Source organism: Lissotriton vulgaris, chromosome 1_1, assembly GCF_964263255.1.
Source record: "Lissotriton vulgaris chromosome 1_1, aLisVul1.2, whole genome shotgun sequence".
In the NCBI taxonomy this organism is placed as follows: domain Eukaryota; kingdom Metazoa; phylum Chordata; class Amphibia; order Caudata; family Salamandridae; genus Lissotriton; species Lissotriton vulgaris.
The window spans coordinates 1,653,225,960-1,653,249,092 of NC_141685.1; the positions used below are offsets into that span (position 1 = coordinate 1,653,225,960).

At 44.9% G+C, this 23,133-nt stretch overlaps 1 protein-coding gene across 1 annotated transcript in view; it reads right to left on the reverse strand.

Annotated features, from left to right (window-relative positions):
• The window catches only part of SND1 (staphylococcal nuclease and tudor domain containing 1), a 2,099,018-nt gene that overhangs the window by 238,808 nt on the left and 1,837,077 nt on the right, over window positions 1–23,133 (reverse strand). The window contains exon 18 of the mRNA XM_086918876.1: window positions 7,441–7,582. Coding sequence (XP_086775002.1) covers window positions 7,441–7,582 — 142 coding nt within the window. The remainder of the gene's footprint in view (window positions 1–7,440; window positions 7,583–23,133) is intronic.

Genomic DNA, 23,133 nt, shown 5'->3' on the forward strand with positions numbered 1-23,133 from the left:
TCTGGAGCTGCTCTCAGCAGGACATCAGCTCCAGGATTGATGGGAGCAGGCTAACCCCCGCACTCATTTTGAGGCGGAGGATCTCCCCCAGCTGTTTCACAGCCAGGGGATCGCTGGGTGTACAGTGCGCATGTCGGCTGGCCATAGGCAGCCACCCACCCAACCAGACATGAGCACTGAAAGGGGCAGCAGTTATCCTGCAATAGCAGGATTTAGCCCTGTCCTCCGGCCTTACGTTCGCGCTGTACACAGCGTGAGCTGGTGGCAAAATAGAAAGGCAATATTATGCCATTTTATTTCTTAGTGTCCGCCTGCTGCACTCACAGTAGGTGGGACGACGCTCCTCCACCATTTAGAAGGAGCCACCCCTATTGGGCAGTGACTAATTGCCCCATAAGCCAGTCTGATCATGATTATGGGTCTTTCACAACTCCATAAGAGACTTCTTAATGCCCAACCATGGTTATGGTCAGCACCTAGGCTTACACGTCTGCACCTACTTAGCAAGGCAGGTTAAACTGCCTCTTCGCACATATGCGCTCTGGGGAGTCTGCATTCCCTGTTTCACAACGTTGACGCCATGATCTTTTTTGTTTTTATTGTTAACCTCTTTGTGGTGGAATAGCCCCACTGGATACCCAATCACAGCCCCGTGCACACCAGCCACACTGGAGGGATTGCTTACCTACGACCAAAGGCCATCTTGGAAGGGTTGCGGTGTCTGCTCACCGTGCACGCTTTAGAGTGCATTCCCTTTTCGGCTTTTCTTGCTCGGCTTTGGAGTGCCCAGTAAGATTAACATAGCTTTACTAACTGGGGTGATCACTGGTGCCCGAAGCTCTGCCAGCTGAGCTCTAGCAGGCGCTGCAATGTCCAGCTGAAGGGGTGGCACAAGAGCCTCCCATCAGAGACTGAGGACACAGCAAATTGTTGACTGCAGGCATCTTGTGGGAGAGTAGGGGCTTCAAGCCCATGAAGGAGAGCCGGAGAAACCGCAATAGCCCTAGTTCGTAATTGATTAAATAAATAGGTGCGGGGTGGGGGGTAGGGGGTGGGGGGGGGGACACTTTGCTTGGAAGCTAGCACCTGAATGCTGGGGGTGCTAAAATCCAAGGCTACCTAGTTTCGATCCCATGCCATTTTCTTCAACACGTCTTTTTTTTCCATCTCTCCGTTCTCTTGTATCTGTTTTCCCTTCTCTTCCTCCCTCTATTTCCCTATTGTGCCTTGCTTTGATGATAAACAGGTACACTAAGGGAACACCACTTCCAGAGCTGAGCTTGCAGAGAGAGCCGCACACCAAGCACCTGCAGTGCACACACTGAAGTGCGACAATGAATACAAATGGCGCGCCACCTCTTCGGGCCTCGTGGAATGGCGGAAGGTGACCTGGATCCGACGGTGCACGAGCCCTCCACCAGGGCCCTCACCTGCGTTATCAATGGAACACGGACAACTCTACTGCTGAAAAGATGCTGGCAGTAAAGGGCCAGCGAGCCGCCACGAGGCCCTGAGGCCGCAGCAGCACGAGGGCAGAGCGCCCAGGGAGTCCCCGCCGAACTCTCGGGCACGCGCAATTAATAGGGGCAGCTCTCCCACGGTGCCCGTCTGAAGCATCGCTCGCATCAAATCCATTAAGGGCTTTTCTGTTGTGCAGCTAAGTAAGGAACACGGAGGGAATCTATTTGGGAATAACTGCAGCCGGAAAATCGATGGATGACGCGCTGAGGGCGCCCAGCCTCCGATATGAAAAGGGCCATCCAGATTTAATAGAGGTAACAAAAAGTACAGCTTTTGCATCACAATGCTGCTTCGACAATGATTTTCCCACAATGAGCTCGGCGCGCACATGCTGAATTTCACGAGTCTAATCGTGAAATGTACAGCACCACTGCCTAAGCGACTGGGGCGCAGGGAAAAGAGGTCCAGGAAGCAGTGTCTGGCAGATGTCCTAGCAGGCCATGCGGGTCAGAGAGGGGGTGAGGTCACAAGCAGCAGCTTCTCAGGGGCTCAGGGTGGACCCATCAGGCAATGCTCGTGAATGAAGGACACAGAATGCAGTATAGTGGAGGAGGGTGTGCCGACTAATCCCCGGGAAAGGGCGTTGCAGGCAGTGCTTGGGACAAAGCCACCACAGACAGAGCTGGGTGGAAGGGATCGGTCTTGGGAGGCCACAGCAGGCGGGGCAGAGTACACACCTGTGTGGGAAATGACGTCCACCACAGAAGGGCAGAGAAGTGCCTTTACAGATATTGTGCAGGATTAGTTCACTACTAGAAAGTGTGTTAGTCATAAATTATACAAAAAAACAAGGGGAAAAAATGAAAAGCATTTTGCGCAGGTGTATTGTAATTTGGACTCAAGATTATGAGACTAGCAAGATCGGAGGGAAGGCACAACACATACAATGGAGATCTTAGGAAAATAGGTACTAGGCAGTGAAGACTCACATCTTTCGCTTACTGGCCTCTTGTGGGACGAGCTTCCCGAATGCAGACTCCACCCACTAAAATCTCTAAACTGAATTATGGTCTGGAACTTGTACAGCCAGTCTTTTGGCATGAGGTCAGCTGCCTCTGGGCAGTCACGAAAAGCGGTTCTGGGTAGTTTGCAGAGGACACTTTATATAAGGTGCATGTGGATTAATGTAAGCAGTGTGTGTCTGCCTGCTGTGCTTTACTGTATGGTAACAGGGCTCCATTTTGGATCATCCATGCTTTAATGACATACACAATGGAGACGGTCTTCCAGAGAGGGAGAAGAACTGCAGAACAATTACTGAGGTCCTTTTAAGTACCCATAAAAGGAAGGATGGGCGAAGACAGAGACCCCTCTGAAGTATGGGGACAGTCCTAGTTACTTTCTTGTACCATTCTTTCCCACAGGCGTTACTGCAGACAGTTCTGTGTACTAGGCGAGTGGAAAGGCATAACTCTTTTGTGCCTTTGTCTCAAATTTCCCTATCTTGTCACAGCCAGCTCCACCTATCTTACTGCCAAGTTTGACTGACAAACCTTCAGCCTGATTAGTCTGGGGCTCAAACAAAATATTAAGAACTACATACAACCAGTTGCAGAGGTAAACGTCAAGAATTTACATATAAATCTGCAAAGCTAGGATAAATACTGTATAGAAACACAGGTCTGAATGCCAGGATCCTCGTTGACTAGTAACGGGACGTACAGCCGTGTGGGGGAGAAATACTTGAGCTCTACTGGCTTCCATATCAGATGCAAACGTGGACAAGACCCTTCAAAGAGAGCTTAGGTCTGCCTGAGAAAGGAAGATCTGTCTGCTAGAGGAAGAGAATTGTTGATTACATTCTCAGAGAGCCTGCCTTGTGCAGTCACCAGCCCAGTTGCCTGGCGTCCAATGCACTGTACAGGAGACTTTCAGGCCTAACTCTGCTGTATGTGATGCATCTGCATTGAGGAAAGAGGGCAAGTTGCCTTGTAGACATTGTACTGGAAGGGTACGTTGTAAGATGATGCCATTTAGAAAAGGATAAAGAACTGTGACCATTTGGTGTGGGCTCTAAGAGAGGGGCTGCTGTGTGGAGTGAAATGCTCCAAACAGCATCGCAGTATACACAGCAGTTGTGGACTTGGTTCTTTTAAAGGATCCTCACCAATTTCCTCCGCTGACTAAGGAACCCCACCAACCACTCAGGGTGACAGGAGCATGCCACAGTCTGCAATGCGGCTTGGAGAAATACCTGGCTCAGGTTTTCCAGGAGGGAGCAGGAAGGTGGCCTACCTGTTCTCCAGGGCCTAACTTCTGTCAATAACCTTGAGGAAGCTGACCCCATTGTGGAGTGTAATTAAGTGTTGCTCAGCAATCAAGTAACCAAAAGGAGAGCCACGGAGAACTGCGGCTCCCGTTACTAGGTAACTTAAGTCTGCCTACAGTTTTGTTTTTTTCCCGGGTTACAGATTTTCTGCCAATGTGTAAGGTAGATTTAGGCCTGCCTGACAATCTGTTTGGTCTACCTAAGCAGAGGCTTGATGCTAATGACAAAGCTTGTAGTCACTTGTGGATGAAATGCAAACATTTCTTGAACCTTGAAAATGTTCTGACCAAACCTGTAGGCTTCACTGTTTTCATTGGGGAAAGCAATGTATATTTTGCAATTGGGCTGCAAAGTAGTACTGATATGTTCACATGCTAAGGCCTGTGGGCACAAATTCAATAGGAACCCAGGTAAGGAAACGGACTAGGGCTTGGGTTTTAATTCTCCTCTGGGATTTCCATCCTGTTAATCTGCGAGGGACCTTTTAGAAGAGGTTTTAAATTGTTATTCTCACCCATTTCCTGATCACCATTTAGTATACTGTTTTGCCAGTGGATTACTCTGTACATATTTGCTATTTTAAGGGTAGCATTTACCAATGTGTGCATTCAAGTAACCGTGCCTTTTAAAATAAAAAATACTGCCTAGGCAAATATTTACAAAGTGTGTGATACCTAGTTTCCAGACTACATCACGCCCACGAGGGAGCTACTTCAAGTGTATGTGCTGAAGGGGTGTGCTCAGTTTTCATCTGGTGTAAAATTAGTACTAAGGCCCAAGGACATCACTGATAAACTACTCCAGTTAACATAATTGACGTCCATTAATCCCTGGAAGCCCTAAACTAGTCTTCACAGATGACTAGCCGAAAGAAAGGAACCTTTTCTGGATAGGAATTTGGCCTGCCTAAGGTACAACTGTTTTGATTTGTGATCATGCTCTGCTCTCACGGGGGTGAGATTCCTCCTATGCCCAGGAACGTCAATGGTCGGCTTTGTACCAAGTAGGTAGGGGCAGCACCACCAATAAAGCTAGGGCAGTGGGAAACTCTTCCTGGACCAGCCTGGAAGTCAAAGTCAAGTAAAAGCATCAGGCTTAATCTCCAGATATGGTTGCATTTATACCCAGCAGTTTCAATCGCAACCCTTTCCACATACAATACTATTTTCTTAGAGAAATAAGTCCAGGTGATAATTATGTGCTCTAACCCTAGGTCTATCAAGCAGAAGGAGGCTCCCTGGCTTCTTTCATCACCTCATTCTTTCAAACACTCATGCAACATTATGTGTTGTTTATTTGTGATTTTGTTCAAATATACTTTTACCATGACTAGGTATGACAAAGCTCGTGGGCTCAGTACGATAGACATAAAATCACAATATTAAGATGCTCGCTTGTGAGTTGTACTTGTTCACAGAACATGGCAATCTCGGGAATATATTAATTTGGATACATCATCGCGAAATAAATATGACCAATCTGTAAAAACATGTAGCTGGATGATAATGCAGATTGTTAGTTCCATATGGTCAGTCTCAGCAGCACCTATTCCGGATTGTTGTCCTTCAAAGAAAAACTGGTCAACGACCAACAGAAAGAGCAGTATTCCAATATCACTGGCAAGAAGATACCAAACTTTACAAAAAGGAGAACTGACACCTGACAAGCGCAGCCCCCTAGAACTCCCTAGACAGAGAACAAGCCATGTAAACTGTCCATTTGGGAGGCAATACAAACTCACAACAGACCTTGTGCTGGAACGCAAAAATTATTACTGCTGTGGAGTGTTGCATGATTGCAGCTTCTTTCGTTATTGCGAGTATTTTTCCCCAACAATTCCCTACATTCTATCCCTGCAAAAGGGTGAGGCATTAACCAATGGTAGGTTTCACAGATGCTGTGTACAACCAGTGTGGCAAAAGAGATATTGTGCAAGGGTAACAGTGCTAACTACATGTCTGGAGAATGGCAGCACGCCGTGGACAGTTGCATGAATAAATCACTGCTGCCAGCACCTACGTATAAAAGACAATCGCTTTTTTCAGATTATTATTAACAATACAGAGTAGCCTCCATCATTGCAGTATAAGAAATTGAGTTTCGGGAAGTGCCAGAAACTTGCATGTATTTACAAGGCAAAAGAGCAGACAGTGACTCTATACTCACCACGCACTTGGAATCTAAATATGTATCTAGGCGCTAAATAAAAAGGATGCTTGGGATTTAATGAGGACAACACAAGATGTGAATTAAGATACCCCTACAAGCGGGCACACAATATTAACTGCAATTTCCAAGTTTAATGCCAACATTTATAGTCTACTGGTTTTTGGAAGAGGACCAGGAGAGATCCTTTAAAAAGCAACGAGTGGTTGTGTGATATGGACAACTAAAGCATTGTCATCTTTTGACATCAGATGTTAACTGCTGCTATAATCCGCTTACTGGTGGGAAATCGTACCAGCTCACTTAGGTCAAGGGGCATCAGGGTCCCAGACACTCGAAATGCTTGATTTCCATTGGCAGTTTGTAATTATTTACAGGTCAGTGCCAGGCAATCTTCTAGAGATCCTGCAGGCCAAACGTGGAAGACCTGCTGGGCTTTTTATTTCCATTCTCTTGCACCTAAATTGTCATCTGCTGGGCACTACTTTGGTCCATATAATATTTAAAATAATGTTTATACTTTTCTTCTGTTGTAGTTTCTCAAACGTGATAGTGTTGAGTTTTCATTATCTTAACATGTTTGCCATGATTCCGTTTCAGTAAAATAATGGTAATCTCATAATTTTCCGACATGTGTTCATGTAGAGAGGTGGGGTGGGGTGGGGGTGAAGGCTTGTTTATTGACATGGAGTCTGAAGCATTGATCTTTATGGCCAGTGGAGAAGCATTGCTGGACTATGGCTTGTGGTTTACGATTGCCTGGTGCTTTTCCATAAGAGAGTGGCTAGGCACTCCTGCACATTTCATTTTGTAGACTGTATATGCGCAGGGTGTAACTCTAAACCATGGGTTTGTAAAGATTAAGACAAAAAGGAGGACCTTCTAGAACGTTCTATTCTGTAAACATTGTTTTGAGCTATGAATACGGACTACTCACACAAAACTTTGGTCATGAGATCTAAAGTAGACTATTGCAGGAACTCAATGCACTTCTCTCAGCAGGTCTGACATAATAATTTCCCCACAAGATCACAGACAAGATGTATAAGAGTTAAGTTGGGACCTTCAAAAGCAATAGTTAAAGTACGGGTTTAAAGGGAACGACGTGTAGGTTGAAGATGGGAACAATTCGAGGCAAACCCAGCCACCCAGAGAACAGAAAGTATGTGCAACAAAGTTTCCCTTTTAAAGTGTAATGGGGTCACTTGTGCTTTAATAATTTCCTGGCAAGGAAGCAACATTTTTAGATTTTAAGGGGCATAACTCTTCGGCGTCTTCAGAATATAGGCCAGTCTAAAACAGGAGAGCCAATTAACAGGTCATGTTCTGACGACCAAAACGCTCACAAATACACATTCTTCTTTTCTGTACAGCAAGGATATGGGGGAAGGAAGCGGAACATATAGCACAAAGTTAAACTATGCTCAGTAACAGGGTACCCTCCACGATCACATGTGGCATCTTAGTTAAACAGAAGTGCTTACCAGTCTCTACGTCCTGAATGAAGAAATGCATGTCATCGGTGACCTCCGTTACTAACACATGCTTGTAGTCGGTGACGCGCTCCTTCTCTTCAACAACTGTGACCACCTCCTCCACCGGTTTCTCTTCACAATTGGACCACACCTGCAAGAAAGGAGCACAGACAAGAGTCACACACTGGCACTGAGGGGTCTGCTAATGGGCGTTCTCTTTCTACCAACAAAAGGCAACCCTAAGGAATGCACCTAGCTATTGAAGGTCTTTGTGTTCATTCAGATGGGAATCAAGTCATCTAACTTTCCAACAGGAGGCCTAGATAAATGAGGATTCACACCTGTAAAAGTAAACTGCTGCGATACACCAACAAGATTGGTCCAAGGGTACAAGAAGGAAATATAAGCACAAATGGCCTGTCAAAGAACCACTGCTCTTTAATCCAGAACTGAACCTCACTGCCTCTCTCTCCAGCATCTGAACTGGGACCTGAAAGGTGTTGGATTTCAGACCTCTATTTACACGATTCTCCGTCTCCTTGCCAACCACCTGGAACAGTCCAGGCCAGTCCTTTAAATGGAAAAATATAAGTGCAGGTGCACAATATCCAGAATACCGATTTGCTCCTGAGAAGTGCAGGTATTCTCTCATTAAATGTATTGCAGTAGTGCTGAGAAGTGCAGGTACTCAATCTCACACTAAAGAACAGCAGGTCCTCCATATCGGACAGTACCTGCCCTTGCAGACAGTGGTCACGGTGATCGAAGCCACGACCCTGCCCTCTATAAGGTAGAAAATAAAATGGAGGAGCAGGCTTTTCATGGGATCGGTAGCCAGAAAAAAATACAAATGAAGCAGATAGGAATAGGCAACTTGTACCGCATTCCAGGCATGCCCAATTTTGCCATGGGTTTGGGGATGGTCAAGACATGAGGGAAGCAGTTGTAGTGAGGAAGACATTTGCAGGAGAGGAGCAGCCTGCTCTGATCTAGCCAGAAGGAAAGTTAGATTAATTACCTCCGAATTCAATTAGATGTATCACCACGAACAGAACAGCACATTATTAATATTCCAGTCCAATCTCGGAGGATTCCACAGTGCTGAAAGACGTGCTAATGAAAGAATTTTGTGACTGTAAAAATGAGTTAGAGGGTGCTGCAAGTGGATGACCCCATTTAAGAAATATTGCCCTCTTGTGCTGTTACCTTCCCTTTCCGATGCCTCCGCGGTGTAACTATTAATAGTCTGTCTGGAGACTACAGGGCAGGAAGATGTGTCGACCTCGGTTACTATTGCTAATTGATTCCACTCCACATTACAAACACTCATGACCCAAAGAAACAAATCTCGGGTTGCGCTGAGACTACTTTCCCACTGCTGCTCTGGTAGCTGACACCTCAGAATGACAGACCAGTGGTGCTGGCAGCCCAGGCCTGATTAGGGCAGGGTTTGCAGGTCAAACCTTGAGCGCACTGATTGCCGGTCAACATCCTAGAGTCAACATCACCCCCATAAAAAGTTAAACAGTTGGCCAAGGTATGCTATGAAACGGGGCCAGAGCATGCCAAACAACCTTGGTTATCGGTCTGCAGGATAATACCCCTACAAGACCAGCATCGTCTCGCATTATGGCAAAATGTGTGCATGCTCAATTAAAACTCCTGTGATCAAGACTAAGATGCAAAAATAACCAGAGTCCTGCCAGAGGAAGGTCCCTAGGTTTCCACTATTAAATATTTCAAGTTTGCACACTTAACAGATTGCAGCTGCCAAACAATGTCTGAGTCAGTCGGAAACCATATCATAGAACATACCATACAGACTGCAAACTCAAGAAACTTAGCACCCACTTATTTGCAGTGAAATACATGTCACAAATGCGCACCAACATGTTTTTCAAACTGATTTTGAAAAGATCGACTTAGGTTAACCATGAAAAAGGCAATGGGTAAGAAAGGGATAGAGTTCCGATTACTTTCTTGCAATAAGTTGCATATAGAAACGGTGCTTTAGCCCTTGCATTCATTTGTTTATTTGGGAGCACATTTTTTCAGTGAGGCAACAAATTGTAGACAAAGCTGCCTTCCTGCCCTGTTCCAATGGGTAAAGGCTGCTTCATAGGGATAGCAGTGGGTGAACACATTTCTGTTCTTGGTCAAGTAGGAAAAGGCCTAATTGAGACTTTCACAGACAGTAGAGCCAGTGTGTGCCTATTTCTATGGATGGTTGCAGCACTTGATGTTAAGCTCCTAATTATTAATATTTTTTTTAATCACAGGAGGTGAAACTTCTGGCTGTGTTTCAAATGACGGTTTGTGTAACATGAAAGCACTAAATGTCGGATCCACCATTCCCAGTTGAGTACCAAACTAAAATTATATTCACGGATAGCACGGTAAATAATTAACTTTTTCAACTGGACCATCATTCACCGATATCTGGGAAAGAACAGTGTAAAATCAAGCAACCAGGTTCCATGATGACGTAGCCTGAAGGCAATATATATGCACCAACATCACGTACCAGAATTTGGGCCACCCCCAGTCCGCTGTGCCAAAGTACAATGTTAGTTATATCTCATTAAACAGCAAAGTGAGCAAGGGATCCGCTAGAACCTCGGACATGTATTATACTAACAAAGAGTCAATAGCTTTTCCCCAGAAAGAATCCTACGCATCGGTAAAAGAATCACAAAAAGGTGAAAATTAGAAAAATGAAGTGAAAGCTAGAATCACACTGTGCAAAGGCAACCTCCCTTCATCTATGACCACCACTCAACGTTCCAAAAGATACTGAAGGCAGATGCCCTTAAAGTCTTGTTCCCGGTTTAAAACGAATGGTTTCGTTCTACCTTTCACACCTTCCTTTCTACCGGTCTATTCCTTTGGTTTTGAATTATGGCAACAACAACAAAAAAAAAACACAAGGCAATTCTGTCTAAAACAGCACGGCATTCTGGTTGATCCCTGCCAAATAGCAAATAGAGGTATCATTCTCACCAGTCACATCTTGAGATACAGGAAACCTATTAGCTAACTAGTGGAACACCATAACAAACGTATGCAATCATGGAAATAATTTCCACCATTTTCCAGAGAATGTGAACCGTATCAATAACAAACTCCAAATTAGAAGGGGCTCCCCTTGTGTAGCAAAGGAAAAGGCTCTAGTGTGAATATGAACATCTTTCAAGGACAATGCACTGCAGCAGATTCAACAAAAGAGTAAATGTTCAGGTGTTTAATGCTGGAGCTCTTCTCAATTCACCCCTCCCCAAAAATCCCATCAAGTTCTTCCTGTATTCAGATTTCTTCATGCTGCCCCATATCCAACACCCACACAAATGCAGAGGCGCCACGCTTCATTTAAAGACCTCCTCCTAGTGCAGCCCCTCGCGCGCCTGCATTTGGTTTTGAGCGTGAATTAAAACACAGCAAGGCATTATTTAATCAACTTAGATTTGATTATTCACCCTACAGTTCAGGCAAGAAACTAATCGTTAATTGCTCTAGTTGGTAGTAAGACTAAGGCTTATCCAGGCCGACTCTGAATGCTAGGAAAAAGAGCTCCTGGGAGGAGCAAGACCTGCAGCCAACCAGAGCGGGACACAGGACTCCTTACCATCTATGGACACATCCTTAGGAGCATGCAAGTGTCCAGTTCAAATTGGTCCCACATGTACAGTGAACAAAGGTTATCACCCTCTCCTCCCATCTGGCAGCGAAACGGAGGTGCTAGATCCTGAATGAGTATGGTACTTAAACTTCACCACCATGTCAATATCACATTCATTCTAGTAACTTGGATTCACTATTAGTGGCTTTCAAATATCAGAGGCTGCCAGAACCACGTAGCAGTTTCACAGGTAACACTGCATGGATCCCTTACTGAACAGGATGGCAGCTACTTCGTCTCGCATAGAATGTGTACCATACAGATCCTCCTCGACTGTCCTTTGTATCTTGGGCATCATCGACCTTTCAAAGCCTATTTTGCGAGAAGAGGTATGAATGTTTTGGAGAGTACTTGTAATCTAACCCTGTGAGAAAAAAATTAAAGAAAAATACAGGACAGTGGCTAATAAATATGGACATCCATTGAGGTGTGTTGTGGGTAGCTCTACACAACAGGAGAACAGCCTCATTGGTGATAGAAACACTGGGCTGCAGTAAACAAGTAGGAGGCTAGCACAGTTCGCTACACACAATTACACAACTAGAATACAAATCTAATTCTGGAAGAGAAACAAAAGAGAACAGAGCAGATGGATGTTGTCAGAAAAATGGAGCATTTAAAGATTTCCATTAGTCGTGATTCTTGGCCAGTGCCTAGGAAGAACAAGGTCAAAGACGTATCTTAACCGGGTACCCTTACCCATTGCTTCTTGACAAATCTTTACACTTCCTGTTGAATGTAGATAAAGTTTCTACCTGAACACGAAAGTAAATTTCAACTTCAAACAAATCTGCATCTCTTACCTTCGATTCAGTCATTAATTTTATTACTAATTTCCAGCATTTTATGCCGGCCAAAGGCACTAACTGCACTGTGGCAATGTTACCCAACATAACTACTTAATATCTCAGGCACAGAAGGAGCAAAGTCTGGTTTGGTCTTTTTCAATTGTGGTCACCCTACTGGCAGAAAAAAAACCCTTGAGCGGTTATTTTCGTCTCAGACTACCAGCATTTTGGGTTTTAGACAAAAACAAAAAACAAACCGGATATTCAAAGCACTGAGCATTTAGAATTAAAGAGGAAAGCTGCAGAATTAATCAACAGGGAGTCTGTTATTGCTAAAAAATAGGCAAATGTTGTACACATGCAAATCAAGTCTCACAAACAAAATGCTATACCAAGTGGATCAGCTGCATAATAAATGGTATGCTCAATGGTTTTGACAATATGTTGGCATCAACTAGAACCTTCACTTCAAAGAAACCGGAGCTGCTAATTCAGAGGCAGCATACAGATCTGGCGAGAACTTAATATCAGCCCACACACTCGGGGAGAGTGCTGGAAGAGCACAATAAAGCTGAAAAAACCAAGACGACTGTCATTCCTGGCCGATAAGCATAGGGGCCACTTATTCTCATGTTGGAGATCGATACTTATCACCACAGCACCTCAACAAGCAAGGAAGTCTGTCAGAAAGAAACATTTTCTATGTTCAGAAATGTCTTGCAGCAGACTGGGCACCATCCTCAGGCTTTTATATGACCGGTATTATCTGTGACTAATTGGGGGATACCCTCATAGAACACTGCCTGCCAATTACGGCACAAAGAATGATCATCTTTGCAGTTATGAAAGAGATAAGAAATACGTCTCTGAAGCTACTGTTAACAATAGATTCACTCCCTCTCGCAGGGCATTTCCCAACTCTATTGCTTGGACCTGCACTTTGTCCAATGTATAACCACCATTTTGATGCTACTCATTAAGCCTCTTCGTTTTCACACTCCAAACACAATCAATCTCGAGACTCTACATCACAATAAACGGAATGTCCTGGTTTTAGATGAAAGTAATGATCCACAGCTACTAATTCTACATCTACCCAGCCTGGTCCCAGGCACTATATTCCTGCTCCTTACGGGACCCGTCGTCTCTCTGTCACATTTCCTTCTCAGTTTTCATTCTTATCCAACTAGTCCAATGTGGCTTTGGACTGACCACATTCAACTAGCAGCATCAAAATGAACCTACACTATAAGCAATTAAGATTAAAAACAACAGCACTCAAATTGGAAAAAATAGCATGAGCACAGAATCCACAACCTCCACTATATTAGTGATAAGATCAAATGGACCCATGTCCTGAAAGCACCGGCACCATCATCGCCTGAAATGCTGGCTCACCTCCACCCAACAAGCTAGTGTTTTAAATCAAGAATGGCCACATGAAATCATTACCCTGGCAGAAATGGAGAAATATCAGGGACAATCCATATATGTTGGCATTGCTTCAATAAATTAGGCATTGAAACCTAGGATTCAAAATTGTTGTGCTCTTTACAATCAAGGAGTTGCAGGGAATCCGTTGAACAGATACCAAGTAATGACTGGAGACCCTGCTGTTTTAACAACATTCTTAGATTGTTTAATTGCAGTCCACTATAAAAAGTGAAATGGAGCCATACCCATGTTAATTCTTGCACTTGAACCAACCTACCTCATAAGTTAGTTGAAGGACCAGCAAGTCCATCCTCCCTACTCAGAAACCAACCTTCTCTTGCAAGGACTAGGGCAGAGACACTATGCGGGGGTTATGGTGGGCATTTTGATGACTAGATCCATAAAATGTATCTTGGGATGTAAAAGTCTTCTGCATGGTAAAGACGTATACCCCAGCCCAAAGTTCCAAACTGTACTGTTGCCTGGATCCCTGATGCTTATTTTTTTTTTCACAGGCAAACATGTATGTGTGTGTGTGTGCCATGACATAGGCCTGTCTCACAGATTGCGGTCTTGTTGGACCGGGAGGGGCAGCCAAGAGCTACCCTCATAGTGGTGCGAGGCTGCTACCTTCACTCGGATTTAAACAGCACTAGCACGGTGGCGGTAGCAGCATACCATGCAGTGATCAGCAGTACTGAACAGGACTTTTTTACCCTGTGTCACTGGAGTGAGGCCTATGGGCTCATTCACCTTTTTGAAAGTCCTGTTGCTGTGTGGTTAATTCACCCTTGGCCTACATCAAAAAACATGAATGGTACTGCATAGCTCAGGGTTAGTGACAAAGTGCTGGATGTATGAGTGCAGGGGAAGAGTATCTTCCATTTGTATAACCATCCTCAAATGGTTGAGGAAAATCACCTGGATGCTTCCTTTGGACACCCAAAAAACCGTAGTCCAGGCGTTAATAACATCTCGCCTGGACTATGGTAATGTTCTCTTTCTGGGAGCGGGCAAAGAGGTAATCCGTAAATTACAAACGGTCCAGAACATGGCAGTCTGTCTATTGTGTAAATTACCTTACAAATCCTCCACATCCCTGCACCGTCGTAGCCTCCATTGGCTATGCATTGACAGTCGCTGTAAATTCAAGGCTCTCTGTCTTATACATAAAATTAACACTGGCAAGGCCCCTCAGTATTTGAGATCTCTAATTCATCCGTACCTTCCCTCGCGCACTCTTCGTTCATCCAGTCAACAAACTTCAGATCCCTAGGACGAAGAGAGCCAGAATGGGTGGTCGATCTTTTGCTTTTCTGGCACCATCCCTGTGGAACTCTCTCCCTTTGTCTATTCGAATTGAACCCAATTATCTAAAGTTCCGAAGAGATGTAAAAACTTGGCTTTTCGATCAATAATCTATGCGACTGTACACCTTCCTTGCTGGTTTAGCGCCGGGAAACCTCCGGGTAGCTGTGCGCTCTATAAAATTAATTATAAATAAATAAAAAAATAAAAATAAAAAGGGTACAGTTCTGTGATAGTACAGTACAGAGGGGAAGGGTACAGTTCTGTGATAGAGCAGTATAGTGTAGTACATGTGTGGATAGTACACGTACTGAATGTATCTATGCCTTGGAGAAATACATTACCAAGTGAGATTTAGTGATGCACAATCGAAGCATGTGCTGGATGTATGTGTGCTTGAGTGAAGTACAATACTTGAAGGGTGAAGTGTTGTGCAGAGTGTGTATGGTGAGTGTGTTTGCTGGCAGCGTGTGTATTTGTAAATAGCACACCCTGGTTAAACATAGAAAAGCTTCAGTACTGAACAGTGAGTGATGATACATTTGATGGAGGCAACAGTGCTGGAACAAAAGGCTGATGTGAATGTACACTGCAAATTTGCCTACAATGGTTGTTTGGAGGACCCTAGGGTCCATTTTGAGAAGCCCAGTCCTGCCTAGTGAAGACATGAGGAGGAGAGGAATTCCCCCAGTACGATTAGTGCTGCTCCTGCATTCCTTTGGGCTGAGATGGACACATACTAGAGGGAAAAGCAGGTCTCTTTACACACCAGAAGGCTCCTCTTTGATTCTGTGATAGATCACATGGAAGGGGACTGACAGATCTCGGGAAGGAAGATGCGGCTGATAAGGAAGCCATAAGGGGTAGGGCTGGGGGCCTGGGATTAACCTTCTGATGCACACATCACTGTGTCTGACAGAGGTATGAACTCTGGTCACTCCCATGTATTGTGTTGTAGACAATCAGCTTTGGAGTTAAACCTGCTGCAACAGACATCTTTCATGAAGGAAGATGAAAAGAAGTGCCCACTTCAAAAGAAGCAGAGCCCCAACATAAAACTTCAAAGACCCACACCCTAAATCACATTTTGAGCCTGGAAAAGGACTATAAGAAGAGTAGGTTGAGTCCCAAAAAATCTAATCTGCCAAGCAGCCAGATGGGCTGAGTGTGAAAGGGAAGCTCCCCAAGACTGCTGCCTGTGACTAGGACTGGAGGCCAAGGCCTGCTAGTCTCCTTGCTGGGTAAGAGGATATCACTCTGGAAAACCAAAACCACCTGCCCTGGAACTTGGGAGCACTAGTGTCTGCCTACTCGGCAAGACCAGTGTGCCCTGCGAGGAAGAGGAGATTACTGTGGGGAGCAAGGCACAGTGGGAAGCCCTACCGTGAGGACTCCCTTTGCGAAGTGTAAGAATTTGGCTGTGCATCGATCAGGCTGTAGCCCATGTGCAAGATTGTTATCGGCAACCCCTAGATGCCAGGATAGGGCTGCCATTGATTTAGCAAAGTACTGAGGACTGTGCGAAGGGCTTCGAGACCCACATAGTCTTGTTGCAGTGACACCGTTTGTTGGAGGGGGCCAAAGGTGGAAAAGTTGTCTGACCAGCATGCCATGGCTTATGAATGCCTGAGCAGCGACCCCATATGCCAAGAGGGGCCGCTGTGGTGTGGGCGATGGCACCTGAAGATCTACGTAGTGTCCAGAAGGTACCGCAGAAACCCTGTTTGCCAGGAGTGGCTGCCGCGACCAAATCATCAAAACTTCAGGCCGTCGCCAGGGACTTGAGTGAGGATGTGACCCTTTCGCCTTCACGCACCAAAAGATATGCCTTGACTGCCCCTGTGGACCAGGCGGATGCCAAGAATGATGATGTTCCATCACCAAACTCCTGTCGGGAGCAGAAGGACAGAATTCCCCCCTAGGTGGGAAGCTGACTTACCCCATCGAGAGTAGAAGCTGCTCCAATTGCTGGGGAGAATGGCTGAGGCATGTATCGCGAACAGCCAGACTTCTCTGAGCAGGATCTGGTCTTGTGAGTACCCGTGCCGAGGGCACCCACTGTAACGCAGAGTGCTTAAATGCTGCAGGAGCGGGTAAGACTTGAAATAGGGTACTTGGGGACCTGGAGGATTCATTGCTTAAGCTGTAGCACCACACACACTTTTGACTAAAATCCTGAAAAGTCAATGGGGAACTCTGAAGTACAGGGTAATAGTCTGCATTCCCTGATGCAGCACAGTGAATGGGGAATAACCCTGAACATGTTACATGAAGGTGGGTGGGGCAGGGATTCGCCTGACAACTACTAGAGCCCTGATCTCAAGGGGGATTGTGTTGTTGACTTTGAATGTCTCTTCTCTTATGTGTCGAGTTAGAAATAAAATACAACTTTCTTATACAAGCAATTACTAGCTAAGGCATTGATTTGTTATTCATACTGTTTGCACTTTGTGTTACTAGTCGTGTTCACTGACTTGTGTCTACAATCCCCACCTGAGTAAGCTTTGACTGCTCGGCCATAGCAACCACAGAGAGTCAAGTGCAGAAGGGGTACTTCGCTCAGTTGTGCAGGTTTCACAGTAGGTTGGACCATGGTGCATCAAAAGTAAAAAAACCTCCATCACCACAGCTGGGTTCAGTAATCCTTGCGTGCCCCATGGCCCTCTGAAACGTGTTGTGACAATGACATTAGCGAAAGGGCAAACCCCGTGGACTCTGCCCACTTTTCCTTATGCTGCAATGCTGTAGACCTTAGCTTGGACACTACGTAAACCCTTCACACTTGTTGAAATCACAAGACTGCACCTCCTCTTCCTACATTGAAAACCGTTCCTTACATATGCATCTTTCTTCAAAAAATGTCATTCAGGTACTCCAGTGTAGTCCCCTAAAAGTGTTGACTCGCAACCTCATAGTCTCGAGCCATAGCTCTGTTAAGCACACTCACAATTTTTTTTTATTGCCCTGACTTATTTACTATTTCCCTACCTTTTCGCCATGCTCTTTCGTCTTTTTGGTGTTTATTTCCATCTTGATGGGATTTCAAATGCAAACACTGCACCATGTTATGTTATGTCTTTTTAATTTACTACGCGCTCGAATCACCCCTAAAAGGGTACCTCGGCACGGGGCAATCAGGGTAATACATCTCTAACACTTACCTCATTTATGGTTAAGCTGTCCACCACCTCCCACTCTGGCATTTCGTTTTCACTTCAGCCATTCACTCTCTCCATGTGCCAAAGATTCCTTGGACTTCTTTACTCCTCTACCCTTCGTCTCTCTACTGCCATGATACTTCCGCTCTGTCTTCTATGCCCCCTCCAGACACCCTCGGACTTCTTATGAGGCTATTGATAGGGTTAGATGAGGGCAAATACCGAAGTTAATCAGCCCACTAGCAATCGCGGAGACCAAACGAAGCGTGTGGCTGCCAGTAATCTGCAACTCATAACGCCGATGGGTCCGTCAATAAGCAGGGGATCCTGGAGGTATAATTGCTGCTCATCCATTACCGTCTGTCCGACCTTGGAAGGGATTAGTTACAGATTAATGTGCCATGGTCTTCGAAGCAGAGCCTGTGAATGAAGAGTCCTCTGCTCACCTCTAGCTGGGGGAAACCTCTGCTTCTTGAGCCTCCAAGGCAACACAGTGGACGCTGGGTCGCCACAATGAGGTATGAGGTGCTACACAAACACCTGCTTGTACTGATGAGCAAACCACTGACCGCCCAGAGATGCTCCACAGCCCTCTACAACGATATGCGTCAGACAGTTTGCCAGGTTATGCAAGAGTAGATAATGGGGCATATGCAGAACCTTAAGAGTGCATTCTACAAAGGGAAACCTGTTCAATTTTCAGTTTGGCAACCATACTACCACAAATCAAAAACGTTACTCTACAATACGTCACTTTGTTCAGCAGGTTGTATTATTTCAATGGAAAATGTCATTTAACTAGAATAAGTTCCTAAAACTAATGTAGTACGATCTCTAATATTTATACTATATGCACAGGAGAAAGTAGATGGTTTTGCTGCAATATATTTTCATCCTTCCAAGAAAGATCACAATATTGAATATGAAAATCAGATTAAAAAATACTACAATGGCATGCGAATATTTTGGTGCCCAGTGTGAGCAAATATTAGATTATTCGTTATACTAATTGCACAGATGATAAACGGGCTTTGAGAATGCCCCCCCTCCAGCCCCCCCCCCCACCCCCCCAACCACTGTTTGAAGGCGAGTGCAAACATCCAAACAGAGGTTTAAATGGAGCAGGTCCTTCAAAGATCTATCTTTATATTTTGAATTATTTGAGTAGTTAAGAGGGCGAGGATCAGTTCGCAGCAAATGTATGCTCTAACAGGGGAGAAGTTTGTGTGGGGCAAGTCAGCAGGGTTGGAGGGTTACAGATTGGTTGGCTATGGTGGGCTGGGACAGGTTGGCCCCGTGGGATCGGTAGACTGGGCTATTATCGGATGCGATAAGCTGGCCAGGACGACCATGCGCCTTTTGACCCGGAAATATATCATAATGTTGGCCCCTTTTGGCACCCCTTAACAGCTTTCTATTTGCTGCTGAAGGGCTAGAAAGGGAAAGAAGGGAAAAATAGAGAAAGTGAACCTGGTTCTTAGTTGCTACGTCACTTTAATTCCAGTGCTGCCTTCACAACCCATTGACACCACGGGCAGTAAGAACAATGCGTTGTAGTTGGAGGAGAGTGTCTTCATACAGGAGTGCAAAAACTCAGGGGGTAAGATCTTCATATCATGTTATACCCTTAACCCACAACAGGAGGCAAGTTTTGTCAGGCGCCATTAACCCTCCAACTGCCCCATCTCTTAGCTTCACATCAACATTCTTCAACATCATTCGAGCTCAGCGTTCGACACCTGCTTCTAGGGTACCAAAGGAAAGTTAACACGAGCAGCTCCAATCGATGTACTGGAGGTTGCTGGGCAGCGTTGGGCAAGGCAATTGGGGGTCATAAGCTCATGGCTAATGGGGAGGGGGAAAATGGCGTTAGCTCGTGTTTTGCGCTAACATAAAGCGCCACCTTCCATCTGGAGGGGACGATAAATTTAACAGGTAAACACAGACCTGCCCACGAGCACACAACCCACAAATCACAGATTGTGGAGAGAAAACTATGAGAAAACGGGGTGGATATGTGCCCCTCCCCACCCCATTCATTCTGCACCCTGCTTAGACAGAGCAGGATGCCTTGGGTTTTGAAGACAGCTGCTCCCAGTCACCACGCAACCAGAATCAACTTCGCATCGTATGATTTAGAGTCCTCCTGTTAAAGAAAAACATTTCAATGGCTCGAAGCATTGTAAACACCTGCTAAGGAATCCAATTTGCAATATCACGGCTATTAAACGTGTATTGTCATTTCAGATTCCTACCGTGCAATTTAGCCTGTAGAAACGTGGGTGTTGGACTGGGATGGTTCAGGCACTGCCTCCACCCCCTCCCCTATCTCTATCAGCAATCAATCATTATAACAGGGGCGGGTGCAGGCTTCGTGTTCAAGCATAGAGAAAGCCTGTTCAAATGCCGTGGATTGCAGAGGTGGGCGAGCCAACAAATTAACAAGGAGAGGCACGGGCGTCCGCAGGGGGGGGGCAAGGAGGGGCGCTTGCCCCCCCCCCCTCCCCTCTGGAGCGACCCTCCTTGCCCCCCCTGCGGACGCCCATGAAAACTGACTTTAAGACGGGGTTCTCACTCTCTTTCCCCTTTCTTTTATTTGCTTCCCTGTGAAATGGATCCAAAAAAGAAAGACGCTTTTGTTGGAAATGTAGTATTTTTCTGACATTTTAATTCCAAAGTGCAGCATTGGGAATAAAAGGCTAAAAATATGAAAAATAGATAAATAACTAAAATAAAGTAAGACAGAGTGGTAGCAAACTGGCCAAACTGATTGTATTCACACTGAAACACATTAGCGCCACTTTTACAGAGTTTGCCAGTTAAGCGCTATTTTTGTTTTCTTGTCTTTGTTTTCCCTGGACTTGGAACTAGTGCACCAATCCTGGAGGTACCAAAATGTGTGGATTGAAACACAAAATGTGTGCTGCGGCTCTGCGTCCAGGGATGTGGTCTTTTTACCATACTGCTTACGTTTTGTAAGGATATAAGCAATGGCCATTGAGATGGATCCATTCAGGGCCCTGTAGACGTGTCCTTAACTTTTCAGGCAAAAGCACTCACTGATTTCTGAATAGTGAGTGTAAAAGCATTAAGGTAACCATGTTGTTCCTGTTTACATTTCCCATGGTTTGCTAAATTTTGCATTCCCTATAAGTGTTTGCTTCTTCCAGGATGTTGGTCCTTTTTTTATTTGTAGGCCGCATATTGCTCTTGTCTAGTGCGTAATTTAAATTGCGCATCCAGGTGTTTATAGCGGGCAACAATTGGGTTGTAGTTGAAAACAATGGGAGTTTCTCAGTGGGGCAGTACGGTGTTCAGTGGGGGAGAGGATGTGGCACTATGGTCAGAGCTGCTGAATTTGAAACTGGGAACCAGGTTCAGTCTTAATAACCAGTCCACCAGACCACTCTCCTGCGAGAGCACAATCACATGCTAGACCTTAGAAGGCTTCGCAACACCTTAGAAGTCCTGGTGTCTTCGCACCAGCAGGTGGACCCTAGCATGACAAGTGTAGGTTAACCTTCAAGGCTTGTCCACCACTATCCATACTGAAGTTCACCTCCAGTCTTGCGGGCAGGCCTATGAAGCAGCACACCCTAGAACAACAGTCTCTGAGGTCACAGGACCCTTGAGAAGGGCCAGCTCTAGGGCGGTGCAACCAGTGTGACCGCACCGGGTGCTGACTTTAGGTGAAGGCAGCATGTTTGCAAGTATATGATGGTTTTAAAAACGCTTGCTGCCTCCTTCCTGGCTTCCAGCAGTTTTCGGCAACAATAAAAATGTCATGATGAGTCTGGTGATTAATGTTCTTCCTAGAGAGCGATCAGAATTTTGTCTAGTGGAAGTTTTGACTCATGGAAAGGTAGCTCAGATGGTTAATGTACCGGCTGCAAAGAACATGCGCCATGCAGATCACAAAGTGCACATAATGTAAATAGGTCAGTGGACTACTGCTTTTGTCTGAGAGATCCTTTTGTTACCTGCAGTTTATAAGTTAAAATCCTAACTTAGACCAGTGAGCTGTCATCTAAGAGCTGCATGCAAACTGCAAGGTATACATTCGAGCGTTATGTTCTCCCCCCCCCCCCGTCCCCCAGTCTTTGATTAGCCTAATGTCCCAAAAAGTGTTCTTTTGAACAGAAATCAATTCTGATTATTAAGGAGAACCCCCAACCATGGTATTACGTTTTAAATTCCGGGTATTGTGTTTCTCCAGACCAATCACTATAAAACTATACGGGCTACTAGTATGTCATATGACTCCTACACCTTGTAGTCAGACTTATGTAAGATTTTCTATACAGTCATTTACACACATATTTATTGTCTTTGTATAATGTGTGTGATGTAAAGTGCTCTGACACCCTACAATTGTATGAGTGGCGCTGTAAATCAAATTAAATGCATCTGACAGAGAGTGGTTATGGAGACTTGGGGGCACAGTTAAAGGGTGGTAGTGAGGGAATCCATGGCAGAGGTGGTCATTGGGGGGCACTAACAAACATTAATGCACAGGACACCACCAGTGCTATGGCTGGCCCTGCCCTTGAGGCCAGTCTGCCTCACCCAAAGGTACCTCCATTGGCCTTGTTTCAGCAGCAGTAGCTGCAATTCACCAGGGATTGGCAATGCAGGATTTTCACACAACAAACTATGTTGCAAACTTCAGTCTCCCTGCTTCATTCACAGGCACTTAACATGTGCTGCCTGCTGTGGGGCCACTGGAATTAATTATGCAGCAAAGGATGACAACATTATGCCGTAGTGTTGAATAAATTATGCATTAAAAAAAGGCTGCAGCGTAATGCAGCATATTTTCAGATATTTTATTATTTTGATGTGTGTACACATGCTAACAGTCTCTGGAAAGATTTTGCCTTATTAGTACCAGTGTAACATACAAATGCAGCAGTGAGAAAGGTGACCAGTCAACCTTTCAATAGGCCATCCACTCTGCAGCAACACAAGTCACATTTTATATTAACTTTTGATATGTTTGAGCTACAAACAATTTATTAGTTTAAATGGTCAGATCATGCAGCAGATCTTGCATTATGAGGCAAATATGGCAGAGCCATAATTTTAGAGAAAACATTTGCAAACTAGGATATTTTGCCATTCATGTTTGAACTGTTGTTGTTGAAAAAGGGTGAAGTGCTGATGACAGAAACTCCATGGCTCGGAGACAAAGTGCTTGTGTTTCCATATTTTTTCATATTTGGTACATTCTGTGATTAGAAGCACATCCCACTTTGTGAATATATTTTAATGTCAATAACTCATTATAACCTTAAATAATCATGTGTATCCATTGGTTGATTAAACTGGGCAGTGAAAT